This window comes from Fukomys damarensis, unplaced genomic scaffold, assembly GCF_012274545.1.
Source record: "Fukomys damarensis isolate Sample0158 unplaced genomic scaffold, DMR_v1.0_HiC HiC_scaffold_36, whole genome shotgun sequence".
In the NCBI taxonomy this organism is placed as follows: Eukaryota; Metazoa; Chordata; class Mammalia; order Rodentia; family Bathyergidae; genus Fukomys; species Fukomys damarensis.
In genome coordinates this window covers 32,369,426-32,390,547 of record NW_022900948.1, presented here as the reverse complement: position 1 = coordinate 32,390,547, position 21,122 = coordinate 32,369,426, and the positions used below count along the sequence as shown (strand labels likewise).

At 41.1% G+C, this 21,122-nt stretch overlaps 1 protein-coding gene across 5 annotated transcripts in view; it reads left to right on the top strand.

Moving 5' to 3' along the window:
• Positions 1–21,122, top strand: part of Astn2 (astrotactin 2) — a 770,953-nt gene that overhangs the window by 715,900 nt on the left and 33,931 nt on the right. For all 5 annotated transcript variants that reach the window (XM_010639452.2, XM_010639450.2, XM_010639451.2 and 2 more), the window contains one exon: positions 2,833–2,974. In XM_010639452.2, the coding sequence (XP_010637754.1) occupies positions 2,833–2,974 (142 nt within the window). The remainder of the gene's footprint in view (positions 1–2,832; positions 2,975–21,122) is intronic.

Here is a 21,122-nt window from a genome sequence, read left to right as displayed (position 1 = left end):
TAGGAGGCCTCCACAGTAAACGTAGGGTGCCAAAAGTTGTGACAAATGTTTTAATTATTAGCCTTCATTTTCTAGTGAAACCTCCGATTCTTGACATCTTTGTTTCTTTCTAGGTTTTTAGCTTTACTTTCTAGACTCCTAACCTATAAAAGAGCTATTAACCCCTTATAACAAAAGGAAAACAGTCTTTGAGAAGTTTAAGGATTCAACAAATGGTGAAAAGAGGTTTCAGTTTCATCTCTGTCTTGTGAAGGCAACTAATGTTACATGCTGCTGACATTATTAGCCTTATGTAGATACTTAATCCAGGAGCTACCTCACAAGCCAGTGAACTGTACACTTCTCTGTGAAAATGGGTTACCTCAGTACCCATCAGATCAGATCTGCTACATTGGACAAAGGGACAAATACGTTATAGTAGAGTCATGTGACTGAATCCTAGGCCCAGCCAGGCAGTTCAGTCAGACAAGTGTTAAAGTGTTAGACAGAGAATGAAATATTTTGTTTTCATTTCAAAATGTTTCCTTAAGCCTGAAACTTTTCTTTGAAAGATCAGTAGGAAGTTCCGAGTATATTTTGTCCATCCATTTCTTTGATAGAGAAGCACCGTGTAGCTTCTACGAGTTTCAGTCTGGGCGAGTCCTGACTGACATGGTTGTTTCATCATGGTTTCATTACACTACACTGGATACAACGCCAGGCAGAGGAGAAATGATTGCACAGCACCCTTCTTTTGCTTATTACTGGGAATAAACGCAAATGTCGTGTCAGAGAGTCTCCACGTGAGCATGAAGGAGGACAAGGGAGCAACAGTTGGGAGGCCCTCATACCATTTGACACTGTGTGGTATAGAGTGTTTCATGTGCCGGCGCTACTGCCACATCATCCTGTTTTAAACCTGGAAGGGGACTTAGAGGCCATTTAGTCTGGCTCATTCACTTTACCTATTATAGGTCATTTTTATTGATTTTTTTTCTTTTTACAAAAGCAAGATATGATTATGAGGATAATTTTTAAAGTAGAGATATGCAAAAATAAGTAAAAAGTGCCCATTGTCTCACTCTCCAGAGTCACTGTCAAGCATTTAATATATTTGCTTCATTCTGTTTTAAAATTAATGTACATTTTTTTCTCCAAAATATTGGATTATTCTGTAATTGTGTAACCTGTTTCCTAATTTAACTATATATCATAAATATCTTTTTATATAATTTCATATGTGTTAGTGGCTATAAAATACCACATTACATCAATGAGCTATAATTGATATAGCTATTTCTAATTTTTTAAAGTTATTTTTCGATTCTTGCCATGTATAAATAGTACTACATCTCAATTATTGTGTATGTCCACATTTTTTTTCAAAATCCCAGTAATGACTCTAGCACCTTCACCTTACATAAGAGCAAACTAAAGGCTTAGAGATGGGCATTTATATGGCACATTCTTATCAGGGCTAAACTAGATCTAAGATTCCAGAAAGTCAGTTATTTTTTCTAGTCCTCTTTACTTTTCAATATTCTTAGTGGACTTGTGTTTGTAGTAAACTTCACCTATTTCTTAAAATCACGGAGCTTGTGGCTCCCAAACGTGTAACATGTCATTTCCTGTACCTATGGCCTTCATTAATAATTACCCATAGAACTCTTTTCCCTCTGACTGGTCTGTGCCCAACTCAACATCACACTCCACAAATGCAGTACTAGTGTGTCAAGAGTAGCCATGACATTAATCTCTTTTATCCTTAATCTAACTCCTTCATTTTATAGAGAAGAAAAATGCAGTTCCAAGAAAGAAGGGCCTTGCTCAAAGAGTTGAAGAAGGTAATGGCAATGACAAGGCCAAAACAGTTCCTCTGGACAGAAACGAAGCACAATTTCCATGTTGTCTTTTAGTACATTTTAATAATAAAATAATTTACTTCATTTTAGCCTTATTACAATCTTATAAAAGTAGGCATCAGCATTTTATTTAATTTTTTTTCTTTTTATTGAGGTTATTGGTACAATCTAGGTATACAATACAATTACATTCATCATTGGGATTCTGTACCTTTACATAATAGGTCTTGATTCTCATTTTTCCCCTTGTCCCTGCCCTCCCTTCACCCCCTCCTCCCCTCCCCATTTACAAACACTTTATTTCCATTTTTTCAGTTTCTCATATTTTTTTCCTCTCCCTTATTACCTTTCCCCCACCCTTCCCACATTCCCTATACCTTTAGCCCTTTACTTCCTATTTCACATTATTAATTATCTCATTAGGATCCTGTGTACTATTGTAGTTTTTTACACCAAAGAAACTATTCGGTATTTCAGTTAAAGAAATCTCTGTATGAACATTAAAAATAGGGTCCTCTAAAATAAAACTAAAAAGGAAAGTAAAAGAGAAAAGGCAATGATGTAACATCAAAATAATCCTTTTATTTAATTTTGAATGATTCTTCATCATAAATTTGAACAAAGAGTCATTAAGATAGATACTAATCAGCATCATTTTAAAATCTGCTTTTTTATGAATTCATTAGTCCACCTGATAATGGTATCCAGACGTGTGATGAAAATAAAACTAAAAAGGAAAGTAAAAGAGAAAAGGCAATGATGTAACATCAAAATAATCCTTTTATTTAATTTTGAATGATTCTTCATCATAAATTTGAACAAAGAGTCATTAAGATAGATACTAATCAGCATCATTTTAAAATCTGCTTTTTTATGAATTCATTAGTCCACCTGATAATGGTATCCAGACGTGTGATGGATTTGCACAGGGCATGAATGTCAGCTCACCAAGGCCTGAGTAGGGAGCTCATCTTTCATTGTCTCCCTGCAGGAGAATTCCTGAGTTTTGCTGACGACTTACTCTCTGGTCTGGGCACATCTTGCGTAGCAGCTGGTCGAAGCCATGGAGAGATCCCCGAAGTCAGTATCTACTCAGTCATCTTCAAGTGCCTGGAACCTGACGGTCTCTACAAGTAAGATGTCATGGGGGTGTGGGGAAGACGAAGCAGACGGGAGGATTTGAAACCTGGGAAGGAAAGCAAGCGTATTTCCTCCAAGCCAGCCCAGTGTTTCATTGGCTGGCCTATATGTTCATCTCGAGAATCTAGGGTTTTAGAACTGTGGCCACTGTGAGTCACGGAATCAGACAGGGTGAGTGCTAAAGAACCCAGGGAGGCGAAGAATTCAAAACCATTCCTCCTACTGGTAACAAATCTGCAACTCAGAGAAAGAAAGTGGCCACAGCCCACAAACTTATGAGCCTAGAAAGCTTCAGTTTTTAAGAAATTGAACTGTATTAACCAGTTATTCAACTCATTCATTTACTCTTTTGTTCACTCACTCAGTGATTTATTCTCTCACCTTTGCTCATCCGTCTACTCATTCATCTTCTATTTACCCCTGCCTCTCTCAATCCACCCATGCATTCATCTACCTACCCTATGTATCTTCTCTTATACTCCCATTTCATTCATTTATTAATTTATCAGTTATTTTGTTTACATTTATATTTACTCATTTGTGCCTCATTTACTTATTTAGCAATCATTTTCTGTGGATTTCTTATGTCTTGGTACTGAAGATTTCAGGTATGAATCAGGCTATGATAGAGGTCTTATCCTCAGATAACTTATAACCTAATCATCGTATAAAAGACCAGACTTTATATTCAAATCTGGCTTTGCCATTTTTAGTTGCTTGACCTTAAATGAATTACCTTACCTACATAGGTCTTGGTTTTAACCTTTGTAAAACAGAAATAATAATAGTTTGCAGAATTATGTGAGGTTAAGAAAAACCCTAGCACAGTATCCCCAAGTATATGTTTAATAAATATCATACAGCCCTCCACTATCTGTGAACCTACCTCACCTCTAAAACACATTGCATTTCCTTCCTTCACTTGCTTTCTGAGCACTATAACTTTTCCAAAGATTACTGCACCCTTTTCAATGCCTAACATGGGCTTCTTGATAGCACATAACATATTAATGCAAAACTCAAGAATATCACCATAGCTGGAGACTGGGCCTTCTGACGCTGGATCTGCCACTGATGCTTTCAGAGATAGGGGAGTTCAAGATTTCTTTTAAGTCACTCGGGAGCAATGAGTGTTCTAGGGGTGGCATCCTTAAAGTACTAGGCTATCAGATCCCTTCTAGTGGGATATCAGGATGAAATTCAGAGGAGATAGGATGTACTTCTGGATTTAAAAAATGAGTCAGACATTGAGAGCAGGACCCTACAGCCACTATCAGTAAAAACAGACACTAATGCTAGGAATTCTGGGGTCACTACATCTATGCAATACAAATATGTGACTAGACTAAGAGCAATAATTCCCTCTTCAACTCTAGAATCTGTGATTATATGAAGAAAATGGCATTTCAGAAGACTGCTTGATGGCTGCATTTTGTCTCCTCTGTCCCTCATTAAGGGTGTAGAATGGAGGTAGATAGATAGACCTGTGTTCACGTCCATTCCCTCCCCTTTATCGGCTCTTCAATTCTCTAAACCTCAGATTCCTCCTGGGTGAGAATGTGAATAAAATGCTATCTGGCTCCCTGGGACTCCAGGGGAACTTGATCACATCATGTGCCAAAACTGCTTGATGAGGCACTCCCAGAAGGAGCGTAAGAATTAACTGCCAACCCTGTTGCTCTTATTGCCTTTGTTGTGATAATAATTAATTTCAGTTCCCTCCATTCCATTCTTCAACTGATGGGAGAGACAGAAGCTAGCATAAAAGGCCAGAGCCCTGTCAGGTGGTTCCTGTCCACTACATCAGGAATGACTCTGTCTCTAGTTGGAGTTGTAGCAAGCTGTGGTTAACAGGGCTCATGTCTGCAGCCCCACTGTACAGAGAGCAATGAAATATGTTATAGCTCCTCTAAAGCAATTAACAGTGACAGTTGACAAATCAGCTGCCACCCCTTAAAGAGGATGAACACTTTCCCTTGTCCCTTAAAGGGGATGAACACTTTTCACTGCTTGGACTCACCCTTCTTTCCCACCATTCAGAGTAGGGAACATTCTTATTCTGTGCTAGAAATCTGCTTGTCAAGAATTTGTCAACCCTATCTCTGAACACTATTTTATTTTTTATTTATTTACTTTTGAAATCGATTTTGTTCATGGCTGGGCTGCTCTGACAAGGGGCCAAGGTGTTGTTTGGAACAACCTCTTTTCCCACTGCTGGCTCTCCTCCCATGAAGCCTGACCAAATCAGCCTTCAGTTTTAAAATAGTTTCAGTATCTGTTCTTGGGGTTTCTCATTTTATACTTTCTCCTTTCCCACCAGTTTTCTTTCTTTATAACCAATAAAGGGTGCATGTGGCAGTGGAAAGAGCACAGACTTTGGAGTCAGGCTGGACTAAGTATGAATCCTGGTTCTGCCCTGTACATGCTCATAAACTGAACCCAGGAAAGTTATTTTTCAATGCTCTGTGGGAAAGTTTCTTCCCTGAAAAGGGTTAGAAGGTTGGTAATTGCCCCATCTCAGGTTACAGAAACAATTACATTGAGAAACTATAAGAAGAGTGTTTTCTAGAAGGCCTGGCACACAGGAGCCAACAGGAAGAGTTAGCAATCTTTCTCTTTCAATTTTATTCTTGATTCCATCTCTGTTTGTCTGTGACTCTTCCTCCTAATGACAATCCTGGAGGAGCTGTTTCCTATGAAACAAGTTGACTTACCTCTATCCCTGAAAAGAGTAACCATCTAGAAAGAATCCTTTGGGGGGGAAAAAAAGAAGAGAGAGGATGGGTCTAGAGGAGAGAGGCTTGGAAAGAGCTAGCTTTTAGCTAAAACTGGTCAGATGCCAACCATACCACCACCACCCAAACCCCATCCAGGCTTCCAGAAGGATTCAGGTGACAATAAAGTAGGGTACCTTTGCCTATACCAGAGATCCTGGGTTTACAATCTACTGCCATCACTTCTGCTCTGGGGCCTTGGGTTAAAAATTTATGTCCTCCGTCTGTTCTGCAGTTTTAGCATCTTTAAAATGAAGATGCATTTGGTTGCCTACAGCTCAAGAGTTCTGGGTATGCATACTTGTACCATGGGATTTATTATCATTCTTTCTTCTGGGCCCTGTTCTGGCTCCTGCCTTTCCAACTTTTCCACCTCTCTCACTTTCATTCTGTCCCTATGGTGCCTATCTCCTCCCCTATGTATATCTTTTGTCTTTAAAACTCTCTATGGGTGTTTTCTATATGGATTCCTGTATGTATGCCTCTCCCTTTCCTTATTATTCTTTCTTTGTTTTCTCCTTGTCATTCTCTTAGTTTCCATTTCTCTGTGTGCATCTCAGTCTCTCAGTTCTATTTCTGTACTTGAATTTGTGTATTCTCCCTCTTTTTCTCTCCCCTGCTCTATCTCTTCTCTCCCCTCATCTCCCCACTTCTTTCTACCACCTCTCCAGGAAGACAACTTGCTTTTGCAGCCCCTCTGTCCATATAATTTTACACAGTGCTGCAGGGAGAGACCAGATGGAAGAGAGAAAGTCAAGGATGATTTTCCGTCCTAAGCTCGCCCTGGTGTGACAAAACAGAAACATCATCACCCGTGCCCTGTTTAAATTGAATTTCTTTGTTTGTTTCATTTGTTTTGCTTTGAAGGAAAACAAATAATAGAGGTAGAGGGTTCCCAGAAGGTCTGACAAGTGGGGTCAGCTCTTGTTCTCTGGAGGTGATGGAGTTCAACAGTGACCCCAGGTGAGAGTTTCCACTCGGGCCCAAGTCCTGAGGTCAGCCTGGGCATCCATGATCCCTGTCTTTGTCTGGCTAGAGCCCTAGACATCCTGCTTATAGTTTCTCCAATTTCCTATTACCCAAGGTAATTAGCCTCTGTCTTGTCTTGGCTGCTTTGCTTCTCTCTAATTATGAATGGCTGCCAAAGGGCCCTAAGAGAATGTGCCAGCAGCAGTTATGCCTGATTCCTGGGGTGGGGAACTCATTCCCACACATTCAGAGGCTTGCCCCAGGCCAATCCTCACCTCCTTGGCTTCACCTCTATGAAAGGAATGCTAAGGGTGCCTGGATGTTGCAGCCAAGTGCCAACATCCATGGTGGGAACTGATGGTTAGGAGAAAGAACTCTTAGCATGGATGGATAGGGGTACAGCAGTGGAAGGAAATCTAAGGCCCTAAAAAGGGTGAGTATTGTAAAAAATAACAGTAAAAGAACCTGCAGTCAGGAATTAGACAGCAGTTTTTATCTTCTTCAGTAATACTTTGGGCTAGTTCGTCGTCCTCCTCTGGCCTTGATGTTCTCATTTGTATAAGGAATGTTTAAACTCAACGGGCTCCAAGGTTGCTCACTGAGGTAGGGACAGAGACTCCAAACCAAGGTTCTGATCCTCAGCATGATCAGTACTTTCTGGACAATAGTACCTGAAATGATATTTTGTTAAAAATTCATTTTGTGCCAGGTCCCATGCAAGGTACATGTGAGTGTATGATAGTTAATCTTGAGTGTGTCAACTTGATTGGATTGGGAGTATCCAGGGGATTGGAGGAGTACACTTCTGGGTATACCTGGGTGGGTCATGGAGGTGTGACCTTGGGTACTATATCTGGCCCCTTGTCCCTTTCTCTCTGGCACTTTTCTGCTCTGCTTCCTGTCTACCATGCTGATCTGCCATGATATTTCTCCTTCAGAGCCAATCGGCCATGGACTGAATTCTCTGAAACTGTGAGCCAAGTGAAACCTCTTCTCCCTTAAAGTGGGAGTGTTGGGTATTGCATTCCAGAAATAAGTCTATTTCTGACTAATAGAATGTGTCATCTCACTTAAATCTTCACCAGTATCCTACAGAGAAGACAGTAGTATTCTTTTATCTTCCATAACACAAATTGAAAAATTGAGGCCTAAGGTAGTAATCATTTTGCCCAAAGTCACATAAAATGAAGAAATACAGGCAAGATTCATACTCAAGCTGATTCTAATACCTGTCCTTTTCTCCCACAAGGTGTTGCACATATCCTTGCCCATACTTGTATGTGGAGTTGTAAGACACACTTGGCAAAGGTAGGGGTAGCAGAGGACTTTCTAACTGCAAACAACACTGTTTGCAATATTGAAGACACAGGCTTGTAATCCAGATGACTCAGAGCACAACCTATAGATCCTGGGATAAGGTACTTTATGCCTTATCTTTCTCATGTATAAAATGGTGATAATTAATTGTGCCTCCCAAAGTTGTAAAGGTTAAACTATGTAGTAGGTGAGAAAATGTTTTGATATTTTCATAAGGTTTTGTACATGTGTAAAGGCTTATCAGTATCCATCTGTAATTGTCAAGAAGCAACAATAGAAAGGGCAGTGGATCTTTTATATCTAGAACTTGGACACTACCACAACATACACATACTTTTAAATCAGGCCTTTGAAGTCATACAAAGGTGGGGTTTTACTTTGGCTTGAACACCTACCCACTGCCTTGCCTTGGGCAAGTTTTTCCATTTTTCTGTGTTTCATGTTGTTCATATGTAACATAGAATTATAATCGGGTTTATTTAATTGGGTTGTGGGCATATAATGAATTTAAAGAGGAAATAACACAACAGATTTCCTAGCTCAATTGTCATGCTTAGCAAATAGCAACAGAAGGAGTCATTCTTATGCGTAGTTGTGATTGTGCATTTTCTCTAAGCACTGACACCACTCCTGTGCGGAGAGCAAGTTAAGTCATTGTCTTCCATTGGCTCTTTCACCGCTCATGCTCCAGACACATTTGCTAAGATGTGTCTGTGTCTCCTTTCCAAAAGTTCTTTACCTCTATCATTCCCAGGGGTTCTTTCCTTATCTTTCCTCAGGACCAGTACCTTGTTTTACCTCAGGTCCATAATTAGACATCACCTTCTCAGAGAGGCTTTCCTTCACCACATTATCTTCTATACCTTCCCACTTGCCTGAGACACAGACACCTAACACTATAGTGCTTAATGAAGCTGCAATGCAATGGTTTGGTATTTGTCTGTTTACTCTTTGTTGTTGTTTTTCTACTGAAAGAATATAAAAGCAGGATATTTGTCTTCCCTGTTTGTCTTCTATTCCTGATGCCTGAAACAGGGTCTGACACCAGTTAAGAATCCAGTAAATATTTGTTGGATTATTTGAACAAATTCCTAAGTGAATGCAGAAATTCTGCAGACACTGACTTCTTTTCAGTACTTACAACATTCTCTCCTACTAACTCTCTTACTGAATATCCAAAGGGTGCTCAACCCACTGTGGACCAGGGTATGGTCCAGTATCACATTTATACATTTATTCCTAGGTTTCTGTGTCCCTCCCTCTTTCCTTTCTTTCTTCACTTTTTCTCCCTCCCCCATCCCTCCCTCCCTTCTTCCCTTCCTTCCTTCTTCTTTCTTTCCTTCTTCCTTCCTTTCTTTTTTCTATTAATCTTATCTAACCCAATCGTCAGAAAAATTCTGTAAGGCCAAAAATTACTTTTATCTAACAGATAAGGTCACTAAAGCACATAGGTAACTTGGCCACAGCCACAATGCTAACAAGAGACTAAGATTTGCACCCAGCCAATTTACATCCAGAGCCTGAACTCAAAATCACCACACTAGATTTTGTCAAGAATTGGACGTGCGGGAATAGTAGTAGTCAAGAGGTGGAAGCTATTTTATTCAAAAATTTGTGCCCAGATGGGTTGGAAACAATATACAGAGTGCATTTTTAATTCTCCCATAGAGAGTTACATGGTTTCCATTAAATTCTTGATTTTGTCTTGCCCTCCATTCCCCATGATATGCAAACACTTGAACTCTGCTTCTGCTTGAGGATACCTGCTCCTCCCTAGGGATGGACTCTCAATGCCATTTTCATGATGCTTCTGGCCCCCAGCTCTCATCTGCTGAATTGCTTCCCTGGTTTTCATACTACCCTGTTTCTGGCAAAGAAGTCCAAGCTAGTGGCCCAAAGATCCCATTCCAACAGCTCAGCGGTATCAAATCTTTGATGGTACATATCTGTTCACCATCACCCTCAGGACACTATCTGTCCCTGGATTCAACCTGGGTAGCACAAGACCACCACCATGGATACTATAATTATATATTAGATGAAATTCCCGTGTTCCTCTTTATTTACATTCCTCCTCTCCTCTTTATTTCAAAGAATGAGCACAGAATTTACTGGAAACAGCATGAAAGTCATCAGGAGACTTCCAGGGCTGGCTGTCAAAAGTGCCTGCCCAGATGATGGGAGACAGATACTTGAGGTTCATCTTGCCTCTAGCCTTAAGTGTGTGGGAGCCCTTGGGCAAATGATTTCCACTTTGGAGGTTTCAGTGTCTCCATTTCTATCAGAGGGATTAGAGGGGGCCACCTGAAAGCAACTTTTCAGAATTTGGAGACTGTTCATTTCAAGTGGTGATGGAGGCAAGAAGATAGACTAAATCACAGGAGACTAGGGAGACAGAGAGACATCTGAGTCCAGATGAAATAATCTCATTCTGCTTGTGGCTGCATTCACTCTGTCCTCTTAGCTTCAGTGACCCCCAACTGTTTGGTAGGAATCTTGAGCCAAGTTCCAGGCATGACTCATCCAAATTTTGAGGGGACTTCCAGCTCCCGTGAGGAAAAGGGATGTTCAGAAAGGAAGCCTTCCATGCTGACCAGGGCCTGGGCTGCAGTCTCTGAGCCAGTGGAGCTAAGGCTGCCTTGCAAGGTGGATCCAGAGCACACCAGGGAAAGAAGATAGGAGGGGCCTGACAGAGTTCCTGTCCTGCTGTTTTCCACTGTGAAATTTCTCATTATTATTTTATGTTTTTGCACTTTTTTTATCTTTTTCATTCCTCCTTTCTTCCTTCTGTTCCTTATTATCTTTTCCCCCTCTTCCTTCCTTCCTTTCTCTCTGTACCTCTTCCCATTTTTTCAACATCTCTTCTTTGCTTTCTCTTTTTGTCCATTTCTTTATTTTGTCTTATTTTTATTTCCCCTTTCTTTTGTTTTTCTCCCTCCCTCCCTCCCCTCACCCCTCCGTTCCTCCCCCTACCTCCTTCCCCCACTCTGTTTCTCTTCCTTTCTGTGTCTTTCAGATCGTAGTTTTGTAGATGCTTCCTTGTACTCTGTGTCACTGTGACTTTCCAATCAGTTTATTTCTATCTGTTTGTGTTTGTGTACCTCTCAATACTTGATGCCTCTGGGCCCGTATCTCTGATTCTTTCTCATTTCTTATTGTTTCTCAGTGTATTCCTTGTGCAGTCTTAAGTCCTCACTCATTCCATCCTTCTGGGTGTTTTTCCCCCTCCATTCTCCTTTCTCTACCAGCCCATGCTTCACACCAGCCTATGTGCAAGGGTTTATGTTTACTGTTAGGCTTCGGGTTGAACAGCTAGATGAGTGTGGTCAGGAGTCTCAAAGGTCAGCAGGGGTCTAGAGTCTGTGACATCCCCAAACTCCAGTGGAATGTGAACTTCCCTGGGCTGTAGTGCCCAGTCCTATACGGACCAGGAGTGAGGATGAGAGGGGCAGCTTAGCAACTCAACCCCATCTAACATCAGGTCACACTGATCTTCCCAGAGTGCACAGTTGGGGCCCCAGAGAGGGGAAGAACTGTCCTCGAGCCAGATACAAATACAGGCATGCATCTCAAGCCAAGAGAGACTCGTAGAGGAAAATAACGCTGTTTTTCAGCCGACAGTGAGGCTCCTAAAACCTGCTGGGGACTCTCAGGCAGGCTATTTCTTCCCTCAGACTGCATAGGGATTTCATCCAGGAAAGGGAAGCTAGCCAGGGTTGCCGAGGGACAGGGCACAGACTCCTCATGTGAACTCCTGGAGGGTGGCGGGTGGGGTGGGAGATGAGGCTATACTGCAGGACTAGGTCTTGAATGCTAAGCTGAGGTGCTCGGCCTTCTCCTACAGGCAGTGAGAATTCAGGAAAGACTTTTAACGGGGGGCAGAATGTGTTTAGTTTTGATAGTTCTGGCTATGGTTGAGATGAAAGTCAAGCAGGCCAATGGGTGCAGGTAGAAAGGGAAGGGTGAGTCTCTCATAATTCAGAATTCCGTGAGTGTATTCCTGAGTAAAGAATGTCCTGGGCCAAAGTAGAACAGTACATACTCATCTGAGTTCTGGAAACATCTGGAGAAAGCTCTTCTTTTTCTTTATAACCAAGTACAGTGTAGAGTGCCTAAGAAAAGGTCATATTTGTTGGTCATCTACAAGGTAGGCGCACTAAGGCAGGTACTCAGGATGCAGAACTAAGCAAGCTATAAAAAAATCTCTGCACTCATGAAATTCACAGCCATGGTAGTGAGACAGAGAAGGGATTAGGCGATTACGGGATGTTTTTACTTCATGCTTGGAGGAGGACCCAGTCAACCATACTGTGGCTCCACAAGAAGCATGCAAAAGCTGCAGTGGGAGAATGGTATGAATGAACATCATGGTAGCAAAGAAACTGACTTGCAAGGAAAGACCAAGGATTTAGACAATACCTGGAAGAGAGTCAAGAGAGAAATTAAGGAACATTTGACTGAACTGAATTATTTATTCATATCTATATTTTTAAAAGACACAGGAAGCTAAGCCTAAGATAAACTCTGTAGGGCTAGGCAGGGGTTAAAAGGCACAGATGTGTTCACTCTGACACCAGAGAGAAGGATAGTGGTCAAGGAACACTCTATGCCAGGGAACATTTGATCACTGGCCTTTGGTGGGCTGATGATAATCTACAGGCAGTGAGAACACCAGGCTGGGGCAGTGGAGAGCTGACAAAGATGAGGTGAATTCTCAGCTGGGCTTTGAAAAGAGGAAATTGGCAGTAATGTTGATGGGTCAGTGCGGCCACATGCTTGATAAGAGATAGCTGAGGGGAGTATGGCAAACTAGAATTGGAGCAGGAAATATTTGGCTTTAGTTACTCCATACTGTGAGAATGCTGACCCCATGTTGACAAATATTCTAAGCCAGAGACCTAGATAGAAACCTTCTAATTAGTACATGTTAGTAACCAATTTAAAATTGGCTGTATAAACCAGCTTGGTAGGCAACAATTAACCTGCAGTGAATTATTTGGGAACTCTATGTCAATTTGCTCTGTGCACAAATGAAGAAGTCAAGACACTGAGAGATCAACAGACTTCATAATCAAGGCTGAGGCAAGATTAACACAGAGGCTCTTTCCAGAGCCTGTGGCTATCACTTTTTACTTCACCATCACCTTACTAGAGACAAGGCACAGTGATAGCTCAGCACACGGGGAGGTGTCTGTGGTGGAGGTCACGGTTCTACCTAGACTGTCCCTAGATGTGCTCCCTATCCACCTGGGGACTTGGGATAAGAGCTCTATCTTTCTGAACCTCCGTTTCCTCCCCCACAACAGTGAGAGGGTTAGTGAAGAATTCCTTCCTGTTCAGACCATCGGGGACTCTAGGAATGAACAGGTTAGAGGCCACACCCTCTAATTTTTCCCTGCTCCCATCATCTTGGCTATAGGTTTATCACCGCACACTGAGGGGTGCCTTCCCACCCGTCATTCCCACCTCCATCTGTGAAAGGAGGCTGTTGCTGTGAGCAGTATTGAGGTCATCACTGGAAGGGTATTAGTGTACTGCAGGGGATCACCATTAATGATGTGTAGAGAGTGAGAGGCAAGACAGAATCCAGACTTCTGGCATTTTTCTTTCTGCTCTGTTCTCCTTTTCCCCAAGGACAGCTTTCTCCATCTACCACAACTCCATTCTTCTTTCATATTTGAATCATAGAATGTTAGTGTTTGAGGCTGCACACATTGACACAAGCCTCTCTTTGTTGGAGAAATTGAAGCCCAGTGAGAGGACAAGACCTGCCCTAGGTCACTCAGAGACCCAGCCTCAGAGTTAAGCTGCACCAGGGCTATTAACTGCACTATGGCTTTACTGGTGCTCTCTTACACTAGCTCCAAGCATCTCAATGCCCTAATGCCCTTGAGTATCAGAGAGTGAGGACCATGGAATTTTGAGTCACACTGTTCAAGGGACATTTCAAATCTCAGGTCCTATCTGACTATACAAGATACTTATTTTCATTGGGTCATCATCACTTTACCTATAAAGTGGAGATACTACTATTTGTCGTGTTAGGGTTTTGTAGTGAAACAAAACACAGAGTAGTTTAACAGTATGTCCAGTATGATATCAGTATTATATCAAGTACATACCAAGAACACACAAAAGTTTTCTTTAATATTTCTGCATTCAGGCTCACTATGAACAGAATTCTTAGTTGGTTAGTTGTCGTTTCCTCTGTACAGTTGCTCACATATCTATTCTCTTTGAGCATTGTCATGTGAACATAAGATGTGGCCAATTTGGAGTCATTTTCTCAAAACATCTCACTTAACAAGTAGTGCCTTACTTCCATTCTTCCCCTTCTACTCTTCCCTAAGCCTGTCCCTTCTGTAGTTTTAGGATCACAGAGAATCAGGGCTACTAGTGAGCCAAGGATAGGATGGGCTTCAGGAACCTGTTAGGTCTCTGTGAATTCTTAATATATGACCTGGCACTTAGTAGGTACTTAATTCAGCAAATGCAAAGATCAGTAATAAACATTACAGGATAAATGGATGGAATAGGTCTTTCATCTAAACAACTAAGCTATTAGCTAGGAACCTAGCAATGATGTGATCCTTGCCAGTCAATCACTGTCATCATGGACCATTTGTTGAAGTCTACTACGTGTCAACTGTGCCAAGAAATTTAGGTCTACCACTCTCTGAACATTAACAATATGGTATCTTTGGTGGTTAGTGTTATCATATTCCATTTTATAAATAGGGAAATGAAAACAGAAAGTCTACAAATGCCCCCCCCCATCTGTTAAATGATAGGACTACGAATCTAACACAAGTTACCTGACTTAAGACACTACAACTTTATGTTCTTTTTCAGTCCTCTCTTGTACAATGATCAAATTGAAATTTGAAGTCTTACAGCTCATGTTGAAAAGGTCTTAAACAGTGCAGGAGGAAAGCTTTCAAACAGCTAGTTATCCTGGGGTTAGAAGGTGATTTTCCCCATAATGTAGGCTTGGTGGTTCTCAGTAAGTTGTGATCTCTAGCAGGCACTGCTCCTTGGGGAATGTTTTGAGCTGGGAATGGAAAAATGGACAGCATTAAACATTAAGAACTGGAGAAGCTATTTGATCATAGGCAGAAAGCATAGTTGAAACAAAGGTAAGGAGGTGGGAAACTGAAAGAATGGTCATGGAAGGCAGCAGGAAGTCCGGGATAGTTGAAATATACAGTATATGAGGTTGAAAGGGAGAACTTTCAAGGACTTGTAATATGAACTAAGGAACCAATGCTGAGTTCTAAGTAGCGGTAAGTGGGCCATATTTTAGTTTTAGAAAGACTTAGTAGGAGAGGCTGAAGGTAGGGAGACTAATTAGGAGTATATTAAGATAATTTTGTTATGAGAGAATGAATCGGGAATTAAAACTATGGTGGGAGATAGAAAGGGGCAGACAGATAATGGGATTCATAGGCTGTGGCGTTACTGTGCTCTGAGTTTTCTTTGGGAATCCATCAAAGGACACTTATAAAGGTACCCTCTGTATGGAGATAAAGCACAAGATTGACATTTTAAAATTGAGCTCAAATCCTTACTCTAGTAGTTGACAATTAAATGATCTTTGAAAAATTGTCACCCTTATAGGCCAAGTTTTCTGCATCCAAAAATTGATAATAAATTGTACTTCAAAATACACGTGTAAGGTGTAAACACAATATTCCATTTATCAATTTCTGGCACCTAGTAGGCCCTTTATTCATGTGAGTTTCCTTCCATCCTTTCCATTTTCTTCTCTTTTATTGCAGTACACATTCTGTGTTTCCCTTTCTCTCCACCCCTTTCACTGCCCAACTTCCCTCTTTTTGTCCCTCTTTCCCCAGGATGCCAGAAATGAAATAACATTCTTTGCATGTTTGTTCTAAAGCTCCTGGCAGCCTTCCCACAGACCCCTGGCTGGGTCAGGACTGATTTGCATTAGCATGTATGAGGCCAGCATGAAGGGGAGGGAGAGGCTCTGTTTTCAGGGAGTTTCATCAGGCACCCTTGCCAGAAAAAGAAGTTACTGTTTCTTTCTGGGAAACATTCACGGATTAAAATGAGCAAGGAAGGTCAGGGAGCTGTCTTGCTTGTGGAGAGGTTGTGGGTGGGTGAGTTGCGTATCAGACTCCCACAGATGTATCCAACTCCTCTCACCCTTATCGCAAACTTGTCCCCAGAAATCTCTCCCTGCTTGTGTGTAGTAACCTAACACCATTAAATAGATCTTTCAGAATCATATCTGTGTTTAGTAACAGAAAGAAGAGGAAAAGTACAGGAGCAAGAAAGACACTCAGAAGCTACAAGATAAATAAACAGCAATTTTGCTAGCTTCTCAATGGATATTAAATTCACAAAAACAGCTTTTAAAACAAGCAGAGGTAACCCCCAGAGATTTTCTAAATTTGTTTTTGCTTTAATCTTGTGGATTTTTGAATAGTACATTGTCTTAGAGTTATAATTTTCTTTGAGGATCTCAATACCTTTGTCCAAATCTAGCCAATGGCAGGCCAAAGGGAATGCTCCAGAGATTTCTCAGGAATACCACTGGCATCATGAAATGCGCTATTCCTAGACACAAGGATCATACTGTTTACAAAGAGGATCCTTGAATCCCTGACAGTTTTTAGACAACCTCCCCTAATTTCCCATTGTTCTTCCCCAGTTCTTAACCTAAAAAGAAAAAAAAAAAAGTTCAGGTGAGACCTATTCATTCTCTTTCATGATAGTATCTATGTAAATAAATACAGTGGAGTTGAAAATAAAAGTACCCATAATATAAATAGTTACTACTTAAAACATTATTTTCAGCATGTCAGACATCATTTGAAATGCTTTCCTAAGTTAATTCATCAGGACAATATTTAATTATCCCCATTTTACAGATGAGAAAATCAAAGTCCCAGAGAAGCAAAGAATGTCACCAGTGTTGTCGCCACAAGACAGTAGGAGAGCCAAGATTTGAACTGAGACTGGCTCCAGAGCCTTCATTTTTTATCATTAACTCATTCAGAAGCCACATTAGAATTATTGAGCCTACCGGAACCAGAGCATGTCCTCTGATTTCAAGGCCTTGACGTGCACTCTGTTTCTTTGCTTTGTTAATATCTACTACTCCTTCCTCCTTTAGTTCTTTGCCAAAATGCTGCTTCCCCAGAATGGCATCCCAGCCCCATAATCTGAATTATGTCCCTCATTCATTCCCTTTGCTATAATGGCCAAACTTTGAAATACTCATTTGCATATGAGTCTTGACAATTTATGGGGTAAATTTTTATCTATATTTGCTCAACTTCACACACGCACAAAATTCATAATAGTTTGTTGTAGAAATAAATGAATATATATATAATATTGTATTAATTATAGCTAAATGTATGAAGCAGGTACTTTTTTCTTCTGGAGAAAAGAAATTACAGCTAAAAAAAATTAAAGGATTACATGGGTTTAATTGTAATTGGCCAAAGTCACTAAGGGGAATAAGTGATTCGAAAGCAAATCTTTTCTGACCTCAGAGCTTATGCTCACGCCTGAGTCCCTGCAGTATATTAATTCCTGATATGTCCTATAGAGGACACATCACGGAATGAGACACAGGTTTTGCCCTGAAGAGTCTTATTCAGGGGAAATCCAGATATGTACACAAACCACTATTGTGTACAGAAGATTAAATTGATGAAATGGTTCTATAATATCGTATAGTTCATGAGCTATGGGGAAGAAACATTTGAGAGAAAAAGGCAGTTTTCTTGCAACTAGGAATGACTTCCTTCTTCCTTCCTCTGTTTGTCCAGTGTACTTTATTCTCTAGTTATGCTCAGACGGCATACCCTCCCTGTTCGTTTACTCTGTTAGTTTTTGAGTGTCTACTTCTCTGTATGGTTCTGCACGACCTTCTTGGAACCCAGAGTTGAACAAGACATTGTCCCTACTTCCACAAAACTCAAAACAAAATGTGGCTAATGATATAAGAACGCAGAGGAGGGAATGGCTTTATGTCCAAAGAAACCTGGCCAAAAAGAATGGCATGCCAGTTTAAATGAACTTTAAGGGAAGATTAAGATCAGCAAGATGAAGATAGGGAAAGAAAGGAAAACACTTTTCCAGGGAGATGAAATCTTATGTGCAAAGTTATTGTTGTGGCAACCTGGCAAGTTTACAAACTACACTCAGGTCATTGTGGTGCACTGAACAAATTTGGCTGAGGCTAAATAGGTTAGTGGGGTTCAAATCATAAAGGGACTTTGGGTTCAGGTGAGAGTGTGGACTTTAACTTGAGAGGAAAAGCATTAAGGGTCTTTGAGCCATCTGCTCGGTAGACCTTGACAGATTTGCTTTGTAGGAACATCGCTCTAGTTAATATACTAGTAATGGATTCAAGATGGTGCAGAACTGTAGGCAGAAACTTAGGAAGTAAAAAGGACCTATTTGCCTTGCTGGGGTTGGAGGCAGGCACGTGAGATGGGTAATTCCACCCAAACTACATTGAGAGTTGGACAAATGGTTCTCTAGTGCATATAGGTACTGTGTGTGCTTCTAAATGAAGAGGTAAAAGTGGCTGGATAAGAGAAGCAAAACTAAAAACAAAGTCTTATTGCCCCCATTATACACAAGAGGAAATGGAGTTTATAGGGCGGAAGCCCAGAGGAGTCCATATCCAGGGCTTTTAGGTGCCAAGGCAGGCACTGGATCCATAACTCCTGCAGTGTACTGCCTCACTCTACATTTAAGGCTCTGTCTGAATAAAGGTGTGGGAAGGTGGGAAACCCTGGCAAGGTGTAGCAACAAAATCCATGCAAATGAGAATAGGTGCAAGGCTCCTAGAGAGAACGGGCTGATGTGAATGGTGAAGCAGAGCACCTACAATTTCCAGCCTCGTATCCAGGCTTCAGGAGATGTTTGCTAAGCCAATGGTGTCAAGGCTCTTTGTTGGACAGCGGAGTGATATGAATGTAAGTGCGTAAATGGACAAGATCAGAGGTGCCTTGGTGCCATCATAGTCCTTGGACCAATGCAAACTCACAGAGGTTTTTCTGTAAGAGGGGAATAGTTTTATCTTCCAAGTCAAGGTGAATACAGCACTAGGAGCGCTGGACCAGTAGTTGATTAAGCACCAGCTCTATCACTCTCCCACTATGTGTCCTTGATGAAAAAGCTCCCTTGCCACCCTCCCCACAAACATCAAATTCTCTGAATGTGAAATGTAGGCAGTAAACCCTGCTTTGTCTTGCTTTCAAGGTTATTTATGTAATAAGCTTTGCAAAATATAAATTGATGGGTGTCAGGGATATGTTTATTTTAATCATGAAAACGAAAATCAAAAGCACAAAGTATGGAAAACATATGGTAACCCATGTGCCACCATGTAGGATTAATACACGTAAATACTCTGTCACATTTGCTTATGAGCTCTTTCTTTTCTTCCTAAAAGAAATTGAAATTACAGGTATATTTGAAGATTACTTTATCTCCCTTCTCCATCATTCTGCTCCTCCCTTCCCCAAAAAAACACAGCCACTATCCAGAGTCTATAGGCCTAGCCCACAGATCAGTGTGTTTAGGTTTGTTCGCTTGCTTGCTTTTTAGTTTATGCCATCATCCTCAGTTTCATCTTAGCAGACTGAAGTGGCAGCTCCTTCCAGCGGATGCTTGCACCTTGCATTGTTATTGTTTCTTATTAATACTAACTTAATTTCTGTAATAGCCATGTATTTAAACCAAGGCACAGAAAGGCCAACTGTGTCTTATCTCTCTCCTGGGAAACTTTTCTCCCTTTTTATGTCAATACCTGTAAGAAAATAAATATTTTAATAATGTATTCTTCTAATCTTGTGCTTACGCACAGCCTTACGTCTTTGAGAGCTTGTCCAGCCGTGGCGAGGTCTTATCAGTGCTGGGTGCCCCAGCCATGCCCAGCCAGCCCTTTGCTACTATGCTAACTCAAGGTTTCTAAGGCCAATGTGTCCAGTCGACCAGAGAGGCTTATCTTCACAGGGCAAAGGAAGCTGGATGGTGGCTAGGGCTTTGAGATATTAGATGAAGTTTTTACAGGGTACCCGAGTTCAAAGTAATAATCAAATCTGCTGAAACAAAGGAAAGCAGTATTGTGAGGGGTACATAGCCCTACTGCTCGATGCAGACAGACCAGGGTTCAAATCCTTTGTTCTGCCACATCTGAGGCAAGTACACCATTGCTCTGATGTGAGAAGGAGAGGGGCACTTTCCTTGACAATTTCTTGGGAGAATAGGAATGCTGGGCATAGTATGCACTGTGCTGTGTCCTCAGTATGCAGACAGATGGCCACTAGGAGGAAGTGGGGTAAGTAGTTCCATATTGCAAGCAGAGGCCAGAGCCATGTGTGATCAGGCATAAGAGGAGTGGGAGAAGGCAGGTAAACAAAGGGGGAGAAAAAAAAAAAACAGAATCGAAATTTCCCAGTGTAAAGACTGTCTGACAGCTCAGGCTGTCCGTGGAGTAAGTAAGATTTTTGGGAAGGGCACCCCTCTCTGCACAGTGATCACCATCCATAGTAAATTCTTTCTTACCATGGCATCTGTACAACATCCCACTCTGGATATGCTTTGAGCTCACTGTGTAATCTAGAATCTTATCATATTTAACCTCTTATCAGTAGTCTGGGTGAAATAGCTGATCTTTATGTTGTACTATTTGTAATACCCCATTTCACTTGCTTTGACTTTATTACATAAGGGCTCTCAACTCCCTGCTTTTATCTCAGAAAAGGATTTGCCAAATTTTATATGCCTTCTCTGAGTAGTTTTAACAGTGCCCAACTTTCTGTTCTGTCTGTTCAGCATTGGTTCGTGTGAGCATATCTTTATGTCTTCAAGGACGATTGTAATCACCTTTTGGATTAGGACTGAGTATTATTAATTCATGACACAGGTACTTTATAAGACAAAGACTACAGATTAGGATCAGATAAGCCCTGGGATTTTACCTGGCCCTGGAACTGACGATCCATATGATTCAGGGATCTCATTTCATCTCAGGGCTCTCATTTAGAGAATCTGGCCTACTTATTAACATTATTGTAAAGAGGGAATTAGA